We start from the raw sequence: 12,171 nt of genomic DNA, 5'->3' as shown, positions 1-12,171 counted from the left end.
TCCTGAATTGATATATATATAACATTGATATATTGCATCTATTTCATGTATTTAATCTCTCAATTTCAAAGTATGATACTATGAAAGCACAACTCATTGACCAAAAAATGAATAGCTCTCACTTGAGGGTTGCATAGCAGCCATTTTGTGCAAAAACAATCACCATGCAGCTGAATTAGAGGAGGGCTGGTAATTTTCCTGAATGTCCATCCATTCATCCATTATCTATACCCATGCACCACATGCTGAAAATGTTAAAGAAGGAACAAATAAATAAATAAATAAATCCAATTAGTTCACTGGTTAACTAGACAGATACAAGTGTGTAAAAATGGGCACTCCCATGTGCAATTGCACAAAATAGAGGTAGAGGCACTGCTGCCATTCACTGTAGTTTCATTTGTGATGTAAACACCGTCCATCTCCAAATATATGGTGCCCTCTGCTGTAAAAAATTGGATATTACAATGAGAAAATATTAATTTGGCAAGTATTTATTAGAAATGTTATCACGTCTGCCACCAATAGGTGATGGTGTTGTTACGTAAGCATCCCTTTGTGGTTTGAGAAATACCTATGAACACAATACCGGGAAAAAAGGGGAAACAGAGTCTTGGTGGATAAGTCTTGGTGAGATCATTGCTTTTCGAAGAAGACATGATTTTGTGTTAGGGCTACGATGTTATGTACATTCAATATTTACAAACAGACAATGTTTCTGGATGTTAGAAAAAGGCCTTCTTTACTCCTGTGTGAATTGAGCACAGTTGAGCTACACATGGTGCAAGGAATTCCAAGACTGCCAAGCCACGGAATCCAAAATAGGCATTTGAGGTCTAATGTGCCCTTAATCCTTACTGGACTACATCATTAGCATATGAGACATCCTCAAAATGCTGTATTCACATATAATACCTCAGTTTTAGGAGTAATATGAGGGACAAAAGAAACATTTGGAACAGGCCAATAACCACAATGTGACGAGATGCAGCCAGCACTGTGCTGATGTCTGAAATGTTGGTATTCTTTTATTTCACTGAAATTTCCCCTGTCAAACACCAGTCATTTCAGTTGATGTGCACAGCCTCCAATGTTCCATTGGTCTTGTTAGAAATAAAATACTTCTTTCCCAGAAGCTAGGAGAAAACTGTTTGGTTTAATTACACAGTGGGAGCATCCACTCCCGGAAGTAAAGTCAAAAACATGGAATTCAAAAGGACCACAGAATGTCAGCCAAATATGGGTATTGAGGAAGTAACATATAGTGGGAGCAGAATGTAAAGGAATGGAAAGCCACAGACCTAAAAAAAAAAAAAAAAAAAAAAGGCCAACAGGAAAAAAAGGAAAGTTGTTTACTGGTGGAAAAAAAGTATTGCTATGTATATGCTAGGTTCCATTGGCATTAGTTAAACACTAAAATTTCAGGTGGGCCTTAGAAACAGCTGGGATGCTCTACAGTCAACAGCTTTATTTGTAACTAAATGTGTCATATCAACACACAATGGAATTATTCAATCTCAGAAACCTCAATGCATAACCCTTTGCCACACACACACACACAAACACACACACACACATGCGTGCGGGCATACATGCACACACACACACACACACACACACCTAAACAGCTCTCATTACCTGGAAAGAGTACAGCTATGATGAAAGATTCTAACAACCCTACTTAAAACAGTGCATTTAAAATGTGTTAGTAACATTTTCAGAAAGCGTAATTGGTTATTAGCTTTGAGAAACCTTCAGATACAATATATTTTTGTGCCACCCAGATTGCTCCAAACTCCCTCTCATATGAAGTACTGTATTTGTTATGAGTTCATCTACCTGATTTGTGATAGCCAAAAATGAATTTCTAAAACATTTGTGCAATGGGATGTGTGCAATTGTACAATGCAAAGAATGGTTAGTCCAGTTGTTTTACTGCAGTTGAGACAGTAGCAATACACATCCCATTCTCAGCCTCAAATGAACAGTAGTCACACTGTATCACTTGCTATGTCTACAGAGTATTCAAAAAAAAATGTACAACTGTACATTTTCTGTGTGTGAATGAGACCCTGATTCCCAATCCACAAAATGGCCCCAGTCAGAAATTATGCCATGATCACTCAGGCAGAAGCACAAAAATGGCAGATCATGTTATCTAGAATTGAAATTCAATAATAACATCCAAAGAGAATCCCAAATAATGTCCTAGCAATGAGATACTTCGGCAGTAATGGTAATGAACACTGGCACAGTAATTGAATAAAGGTGGCGCATCTTTGCCAAGTAAATATACTGCAGTATGAATCAGCATCCCCCCCCCTTTTTATAGTTTCCAGGATGATGCAATGTATTACAGATGTCTACGACATTTCCTTACGCTTATTTATATATATATATATATATATATATATATATTTTTTTTAATTTATTTTATTTTTTTTTTTATAATGTGTTTACTTATTTTGTCATGGGGATTAAGACTGCAATAGCTCACAGTGGTAATTATTAAGACAACAGAGCTGGGGAATGGGAGGCAGACAATGAGCAAACCAAGCTTCCGATTGAGGTCATCTGCAATTAAACCAGGCAGAATCCCAGACAGGAAAGTGCTGTTGTCTTCCTCTTGCATATGCATCCTTGGTATTTTTGGTGTGTCCCTTGAATACACTCTGCAACTGTTAAAGAATTGAAAGTGTGAGTGATTAAGTTGTGAGTGTTTTTCTGTGTGCAGTGGGCTCGACTGTATGAGGCAGGGAGGTAATTATGCTGTAATATTCTAGAATGAGAGGTGCTTCACAGGATGTGAATGAAATGCTGGAACTGAAATTCAAATGGAGGGGGACGCCCCATTCATGAATAATGATTTCTGAATCATACAGCATAAACATACTTAATTAAATACCATTCTATATTTCTTTCCTTTCTTTTTTTTTTTTACTATTGTTGCTTGGGCATTTTTTCAATAATATCTATTTCCAAACAGTGGAAATCATCAAAACTATACGGTAATAATCAGAACAAAAATATTCGCTGTGACGACGTGATAAACGTGTTCCGTATAGTGGGTCAGAAAGAAGAAGAAAAAAAAAACACTTTCTTTAAGGAGGCTACCATGTCTGAAATCCTCTTTTCCTGTCGTGGGCGAAAGCTCACGCTGTCTGTGCTCAGCGGATTCGCACCCTGTAATATTCTCCTAAAATACACTCTCCCTCAGTTTAAGATAGACTGCAGAATAGGGGCGATCGGAAGCACTCCCAGACCACCGGCGCTTTCCGGAACTTACAGTACACACCTCCGACAGTCCGTGGTAGCCTGAAAAAGGGGGAGAGCTGAGCTGGCGGTTAGGAAGCGATGCCTTCAGCTGACATCCACAATAATAAATAGCTCTGTCTGGCTCCCAACTTTAGTACAGTTTATGAACCTGGCCCTGCCTGTTTCAGGACTTCACTTCGCAGACGACACAGGCTTGATTACTCATTGCGCAGGGAACCGCTCGTCTCTGTTGTTGGATTAAGCGACGACATCGCAAACTCATCGATTGAGAGAGGTACTGCAAGAGGCGCTGGTGACCTAATGCTTCAATATATATTCATGTTAACTCATACGTCTGGTAGAAAGAGTGATTGCATTACTGTCATTGAAAGTAGTCCTCTGAACGCTGCCTAGGCCAGACTGTGTGCATTTATGCATTGCATATTAACAACATGATTCATTTACATAAATCTTTTTTCGCATTTGAATGCATTTCTACAAAATAAAATGTGATTTGTTTTTATGTTCCGAAACCAACTGCTGTTGTACTACTTTTATTAATTTATTTATTTAGTTATTTATTTATTTTCTGTTTTCTTCAATTTCTTTGAAGGTCTATATTGGCACTGTCGGGACTTCAAAACTGACTAAATAAGGATAGATTATTTTCTGTAAACATGGCACTGTGGTTTGCTGCATGTCATAGTGCTTAACTGAATCAAATGTTTGGATGTAATAGCAGCTAAGTCGAGGGATACAAGTGTCATATGGCATTTGTGTCCAAAGCAGTTAATGACAGCTGTGTCTATTACAGGATGAAGGCTACCTTGGTGATCGTTTGCCTGCTGGGAATTGCTTTTGCTAACCCTGTGAGTATGTTTTTTTATTTATTTATTTATTTTTTTATCAAGGGAATAAAATAAACATGTTCAGAATATTATCAATAGATACATTTGCTTAATGTTGATTTACTGTGATATGTTTTCTCTGGTTTCTTTTTTTTCAATGGACAGATACATCAGAAAGGTGCCTTAGAAGAAACTGGTCAAGAGGCAAAAACAGTGAGTGAAATATTCTACATGGGATGAAGGGGGTTTCGCTCGTCTACAGTATTTTCACATAAAGATTTCCACTGCACTCTGACTTACTCTGTGTGATATCCAAGACTTTTAAAGTAAAACGGGTTATAGTTGACAGGTGTTTTATTGACGAAATAGACTATTAATTTATTTATTGTGTCAATCTTGCAATCATTATAGTGCATGTTTTTAATTAAACTATGGATAACGCATACACTGTCTTGCTTCAGCAAAATCTTGGATTCAGAAGTCACAGAAATGGACTAAATACTGCAGAAGAGAATATATTTAGTATGTCTGAATTATTAATAAAGCACAGTAGTGGTTAGATTTACCCAGACACACTTAGCCCAGACAAAACAACTACTGCAAGTCTGCGGTAGTATTGCTCTGCTGCATTTTTTTTGAATGCACAATAGGCTAGACATGGAAAATGAGGGTAATTAAATATGGTGTGGGTAAACAAACAAGCAACCGTCTGGCTCCCCCATTGAAGGGTTTTAAACCATATTATTGATGTAATTGGTACCTGCACCAAAGCTCTGGTTTGTCTTGGAGGAGCAGATCTACAGGACTGCTTCAACTCAAGCAGGCATCTCCGGAGACACCTCCACGGTTTTCTTTTTCACAACTTCCAGAACTTTCTGAAGTGTCAGCAAAAGTCAGCAAAAGTGAACTGCCTTCTATAACGTGGGGCCTGGGGAGTCTGCAGTCTTTGAGGGCTATGTTGGCTATGTCTAGCACAGCCATTCAGTTCCAGTCCATTCACAAGCTATCCCTGCTGTCTGTGATAGTGAATGACTCTCTGTGTAGCATGTTGACAGCTGAAGGGAAATACTGGATTTGTTCAGCCAGGAGTAGGATTGCTGTGTCTGCCTGGACGGAACTACAGTCTGCAGACACTGCAACCCTCCTGAGTTTAGCAACTCTGGTCTATAATTAGTGGGTCATTTTTGTGGATTAAAGCATAATGACATCCGGAGAAGGATTTTCATCAGTGCAAACCTTCCAAATTTACAACATATCTTACTGGCTTCACAGAACACATATGCCAGAGAAAGCAGGAAGAACATATTGACACTAAGAAACGTATGGTTTATGTTTGCACTAGTGATGTTAAGCTAACCACAATGACCTTTCCCAGATAGCAGGTGTATTCTGGGCCAAATGTGGTTGCGTTATGGGTCAGTTTTGGCAATGGGAAGTGTATTGTGGGCCAGAAGTGGCCTAACTGTAGCTAGCCACATTTAAGGTGTTGCGGCTGTGTTCTGGCTGCCAGATTGGGATGAGTTCATTGCCGTCATTTCATAGCGGTATGTGGGAAATTTGAAGTGGTAAGTGTGGGCTAGTACTGTGCCATCTCTCAGTTGCTGTCAGGATTGCCCTTAGTACAGAACCTTGAGTAAATAATGCTATTTGTATTTCATTGTTTGATTGTTTTGTGGGACAATTACATGTTTAAACATAGATTACCATGATGACACAAATTTGGGTTAAGTTCTCTACTGAATAAAACTGCAGGTGTTGGGCAGAGGCCATTGCACTTTGCTGAATGCGTGAATGTTTCGGACTCATAAAGAACGTGTCTCTGTTCATGTGGTCCACAGGTCCACAGCTCCTCAGCAGCGGTGTCTGCGGAACATGAGTCTGCAGAACGTGAGGTAGGTACTGTATGAACATCACTGAACTCCAGGCAAATGCTGTGAGCGAGATCTTTAACAGTTAGACTTACAGAAGGTGGACAGTGTAATACCGTGTTGCTTTGTCCATTTCTGGATGTATTTCAGGATATTATTTTTTGAGAGACACTCAGCAGTCAATGAGCAAATCCTTTTTTTAAAGATTATAAAAAGGTTTACTCCTACTCAGGATCAGAAAATTGATGATAAAGTGTTGTATTAAAACCTACTTAACATCAATTTTACAGTAATCTCTGTAAAACATCTGATACCATGCATCTCATATAATTATATACCTTCAAACATGAAACTTATCTTTTCAATAGTAGAATCATGTACATGTGGAATTTTGTGAAATGATTATGAAACTTAGTTGTTTAATAATTTCAGGGCTCACAAGAAAATACTTCAGAAACTAAGGTAAGTTTGCCTAAATGAATATTTAAAATATATCTCCTATCACTTATATTCATGTCCTGTAAATAAAAAAGAGTAAAAGTAATACATGTTTTTGCCTTAGTTATTACAGTTGCATTAAGTCAACGTCATTAAAAACCGACAATGTCCAACACTGTAAATATTCTTAATTCCCAACATCGCTAAAAGGAGATTTTATGAATTGTTATATGAGTTGTTGGGTCAAGATTAGTGGTTGTTTAGTTTTGTTTTCTCTGTGGTCTATAAAATAGTTTACTGTAAAAACTGTGACATAATGTTGATTCTGGAACATAAAATCAGAAACATAAATAAATAGCAAATACAAATCAAATATCAAACAAGGAAGGAGTTTGGAAACATCAAACTCAATGTTTTTTTGCTTCCAATTATATAAAGTTACTGGATATGTCGTTGTGTATGCTGGTGCTTATTTTTATGTGCACTGAAATTTCAGTTTATAAATAATTGATATTATTCATTAAATTAATTAATAATTCATTATCATTTTCATCATCAGACCTCAGAGGAAACCAACACATCCGAAGACAAGGTAATTTCAAACATCCATGCATTTAACCCCATGCAATCAGCGGCATATCACTATATTCAGCTGTTGCACATGCATGTGTTGTAAAAGATCAAGAAGTAGGTGTTAAATAATCATAGTTTACAGTTATCCGAATGAAGAAAATGTATCTGTTTCCCTTATATGCCACTAGTAAGGGGAGACCTGGTACCATATTACCAAGATGGATGCTGTAAACTGGTCCCAGAACAGCATGGATCTCTTTTCTCTATGTATGCTCATACTTGGTTGTTTTTCTTTCAGACATCTGAGTCCAGGGACACGACAGATGAGGACAAGGTCAGTTATGAAACTTAACTTTGCCAGCCTTAACTATGAGTGAAAGGCTGAACACATAATGAGATCCTTTGTAATTGGTTCCTGTATTACCTGTATTGTAATGCCCCTTTTTTACATTCACAGAGTTCAGAAGAGAGTGAAAGCCATTCTCGTGAAAAGGTATCTGTCAGCATCGTTCATGTAATAAAATTGTCAATTTCAACCAGAGGCGAGATCATCCGGTTTAATCAAAAACAGTGGTAGTCCATAAGCCAATTTAACATTTGTAATTTACTTTTTGTCCACTACCTTCTCTGTATAATGTTCAAATTCTTAAGCCACCACTTTAGCGTTTCTAAAGAATTGCAGTAGAATATGACATCATCTGTGTGGCTGAGCCAGTGACCCTGTGCTTCAATCTGAGCAGAGTGACTCCGATGAGGATGGGGACACCAGAGATGACAGCAGAGGCAGTGAGGAGAACTTGAGGAAGGTGGGTACAGGGATCTGAGGGCCATCAGTACGCTGGGATTCAAGTACAGTTATGTGAACTCTTAAGTAAACTACCAAATTGGAACGCATTCCATAAACACACCCCCCTCCCTTCATATTTTCTCAATATTTTAGGTATCCTTATTTTGATACAATTTAAACAAATGGGGTGTACTTGCAGGACAAACAGCAGTCAGAAATTGTATCAGTTGCGCAAGTTACATATAAAGTGTAACTATTGCTAATGTTTGTGTGTACATCTCTGTCTCATTCATATAAGTGTGCTTAAATCGATGTGTGTATTGAATATGCAGAGCTGGGTTGGGGTGTTCAAGATCAACCTGAAGAGCGACGAGGACAGCAGCATGAGCAACAGCACCAGCAGCAGTGAGGAAGATTCGCACGCCGTGGACGCCAACACCAGCAACCCGACCAGCAGCTCGGAGAGCCACCAGAGCGAGGGGTCCAGGGAGTGCAGGGAGGGCGAGGACGGCCCGGACTGCCACAGCTCGGAGAGCGAGCAAAGCCAGGAGGGGCGGAGCCTGTCGCGAGAATGCGCGGACGCGGGGGACAGCAGCCGGGACAGCAGCCGGGACAGCAGCCGCGACTGCAGCCGCAGCAGCGAGGAGCGCTCCTTCGAGGACGACCAGACCCACGACTCCGTTGGCGACATGCTGACGCTGGACGACGGAGAGAGGGAGCTTCACACGTGGTGACGAGCCCCCGCGTGAGGAACACTGAGCTTCAGGGACACTGGTGCATTGTGGGTCATGGCTCACAGCTAACCGCAACCTCCTATTTAGGCACCAGGACTACAGCATCCAACCCTATTTCAGGCATGGCAGGGCATTCGGCCCAGGTTGGTCCAGCAGCAGTATTAATTGCAGTGCTTATTCTTTCCTCCTACTCCAATCGGGTGTTTACTATTGTGGGAGTTCAATTTAACCTTGAAAATATTGACCTCAGGTACCTTATTTCATCTGTGTTGAAGATGTTAAAATATGTAGTCAGTGTTATTGCTTTGGGAAGCGCCATGCATTTGAGTGTACAGTACATGAATTAACCAGGAATGAGCTACATTGTGGTTACATTAAATTACTTGTATAGTGATAAACATGCTCAATATTAAATTATTTATTTTCAATTTATCAAGTTTTTTTCTGTAATGTGTAAGGTTAATTTACCTTTAATTGAACATAATATGATATTCAGAATGAGCACTGTTAAAAATTAATTTTAAAGAACATCAGACTTAACTAAAAATCTATAAGTTAATCCATCTTACCCCTCTGTGCTCATATTTTTGTGCTTTGAGAATTTTTATTTATTTTCTGTCATAAATCCAAAGTGGTTTATTGGGAATAGTGTTATAGGACACAGCTTCTAAGGTACAATGCTAAGGTACACACCTGCTCTTCTTACTGCCTTCCAGTTTAAAGTGTTCGTAGTTGTTATATTCATCATTGGCAAAGGCCTTCCTGTTTTAAGGATATGGGAGGATACAGGAAATTACATCACCACCCGTGTAAGCACCACAAGCTATAAAAATAGACACACGGATCCAAAAAGGTAAATAGTAAATGTTTTGCCTTAAAAATATAAAGTGTTATTAATGTATTATTTCCCTCTACATACATGATGTAAGTGATGTGAGATTATTCATATGCATTAGTACAGAATAACAGCATGATCAATGCTTTCCTGTGCATTCATGTCAGATGTGCAAATGAAATGTAGCTAATGCAAACTGAATTTGTGTCTGTGAGTATTATAACATAACTTTATAGTATTTATTTCTACCATATTATATACAGCAAAAATAATACCAAGAATGCCAAGCATATGTATTTATTTAAGAATTGTCATTAAAATGTGTTTTAGATCTGCCACAATTTGTTTTTGTCAACAAATTAAAATGGTAAGCAGCATGTATTCATGTGTTGGGTGATTTGTCAAGAGAGGCTACTTAATGTATTTTGACCATTTTTTAGAATGTCCAAATCTTTTTGGACATTGGTGCTAAGTAGTATAATCTTGGCTAAAAAAAATAAAAAATAAACAAATAAATAAAAGATTTAATATTAAGGACGAATAAAAAAATAAAAAATAGATATTTTCAGAACACAAGTAATTTCCATTACCTCTGGGACTGGATTCATAATTTCATTTCAGTTAATTCAACTGCTGAAATGAATTTAAATTCAGTTATGGTATTGAAAAAAGGCACTGAGATTCTATGAGTGTTTTTTCAATTAACTGAAATTAACTGAATGTCCCAGGATTGACTGAATTCAAACAGAATTGGCCATCAATTTCCAGTACAAGCATGAAAACATGGCTCACATGCACCCCAATGGTAGAATTCTATACCCGTGGTTTAAAACTGACCACACCCTCCCTGTAATTACCTACAGCCTAACTGCCACCTCAAACAAATAAGTTTGCAGTTTTCAATTAGAGGTAGCGGTCGATTTATTTAAATGTTTTTGCCACGGGATCATTTTTGTTTATTAGCGTTCATAAACATGAACTCATTTGATTTACGACAGATCTGTAGGGATATTTAGGGGTAAGTCAATGAGTTATCCCCCATGTACTTAAAATACAGCCTGCAAAATGGTACTCATTACAGGGCTCAGTATGTTGACTGTGAAGTTATGAAACCATTATGCTCTTGGCACGCCTCAGCTTTGAAAATAAATAAAAAAACAGTCCCAGTCCTCTCATCAAATATGATTACATCTCAACAAGGAAATTCTTCTTTTTTGTTCAGATCTCATTTAAAGTTCCATATTCTTAAACATAAACAGATTTTCTAAATGCATCACCAATTATACACTGTTATTGCACTAGCATCAGTAATTAACACAGCACTGACAACTGTCAGTTCACTCAAGGTTCATGGAGTTTACATTGTATTCAAAACCTTCCATTTCCATATGGAATTAAAACAAGAAAACAATGGATAATTATTTGAATTATTTTTTTACAAGGCTGGTATAATAGTTTTTCATTCTTAGATCATAGACTGAGAACAGTTCTCATATGGAGTGACATTTTTGTTTTTGCAATCAAAAAATAAGAAAACCATTTGCAGAACCGCTTTTCAAAATTTTGATGGCTTGTTGAAGTTTTTACATTTTGGAATTTTGGTTGCAAGGAATGACCAGAGTGTGTAGCCAAACTGTCACCCCAAAATAGTCTGGCCAACGGAGACACATCACCTAAGCCTCCACGTAGATCTCGCCCACAGATTGTGTTCGACTTGCAACCAGAATTTCAACTTGCAACCAAATTTTGACACGCAACCAAAACTAACACAAAAACACAAAAGGTATTTGCTTTTAATAAAATACTTTTTGATTGCATTATACAAAATACACAAATGTTGCTCCATATTCTCACAAGTGGGAGGAACAAAAACCTTGACAGGCATGATCTCCAGGACAACTCACTCTCAACAAAAGGACAAAAGCACTGAGGAACTGTGGTTGTAGTCTAGATCTCATAAGATGCTACTCAATCATATAAAATACAGAAAACTGTGTGTGGATAATTTTCAGTTAATACTAGTTCACCAGGAAGCCCAAGGTAATTTTATCTTTGAGGCTATGCCTAAATCAATGCAAATCTGGTTTATTAACTTTGTTCTGACAGAGATCTGCATAAAACACATCAATATAGACATATAATTGCATAATACAATGACCAGTATTCAGACAGCATTTGTTCTTTACTTTGATCTATAAATACATTCAGTGTTGCTTCAGCAATCACCAAATTCATACTGTATTCCTGAAGTAAGAAACTACAATTTGGGTGTAGCCTAACAACAATGCATGCAAGAAAAGATTGAAATCTATTAACCCCAGCAATCTAGTTGGCAAAATGTTTTCTCTTAGCAGCTAGGCATTCAGGTACTTCAAAGCACAGATAGCATGTGTTTATTTGCAGCAGGTTAGAGCTCCATCTTAGGTAATAAGTATGTACAAACCAAAAAACAGAATCCTAAACATAATACATAATAGTATGTATACCTAATACATAATTCAATACATACAGCACTATAATATATGGGTAACATGTGTACAAACAATACCTCGGCTGACAGCAAATGAACAACACTGTAACAAAAGTCATAACCACAGTAATTATGGTTTTCTGGTGATCTACAGGTATTTTCATCATGGAACCTGAATAAACTACAGTTCAAGTTCAAGGAAATAAAGGGTTAACCTTGCAGCCTTAATCGCCCTCCGTTTCCCAGGAACACCTCCATAATTAACCCTAACACAGCAACTGCATCAGCAAGAGACCTGCTACCCTGCAATAAAAAAGGCGTCCCTTTAGCGGAACAAATGTGACCTGCTCAGAAAGAGCTGTC

At 37.9% G+C, this 12,171-nt stretch overlaps 1 protein-coding gene across 1 annotated transcript; it reads left to right on the top strand.

Moving 5' to 3' along the window:
* Positions 1-3,250: 3,250 nt before the first annotated feature.
* On the top strand, positions 3,251-9,733 carry scpp1 (secretory calcium-binding phosphoprotein 1). The gene is made up of 10 exons (XM_064335115.1): positions 3,251-3,550; positions 4,070-4,124; positions 4,269-4,316; positions 5,942-5,995; positions 6,404-6,433; positions 6,969-7,001; positions 7,281-7,316; positions 7,440-7,475; positions 7,723-7,788; positions 8,102-9,733. The coding sequence occupies exons 2-10, from the start codon at positions 4,071-4,073 to the stop codon at positions 8,501-8,503; spliced, it is 759 nt and encodes a 252-aa protein (XP_064191185.1). The 5' UTR covers positions 3,251-3,550; position 4,070; the 3' UTR covers positions 8,504-9,733.
* The last annotated feature ends 2,438 nt before the right edge of the window (positions 9,734-12,171 follow it).

Source organism: Anguilla rostrata, chromosome 5 (assembly GCF_018555375.3).
Source record: "Anguilla rostrata isolate EN2019 chromosome 5, ASM1855537v3, whole genome shotgun sequence".
NCBI classification, from domain to species: Eukaryota; Metazoa; Chordata; class Actinopteri; order Anguilliformes; family Anguillidae; genus Anguilla; species Anguilla rostrata.
The sequence above is the reverse complement of the archived record's forward strand: the minus strand, read 5'-3'. Positions and strand labels throughout refer to the sequence as shown.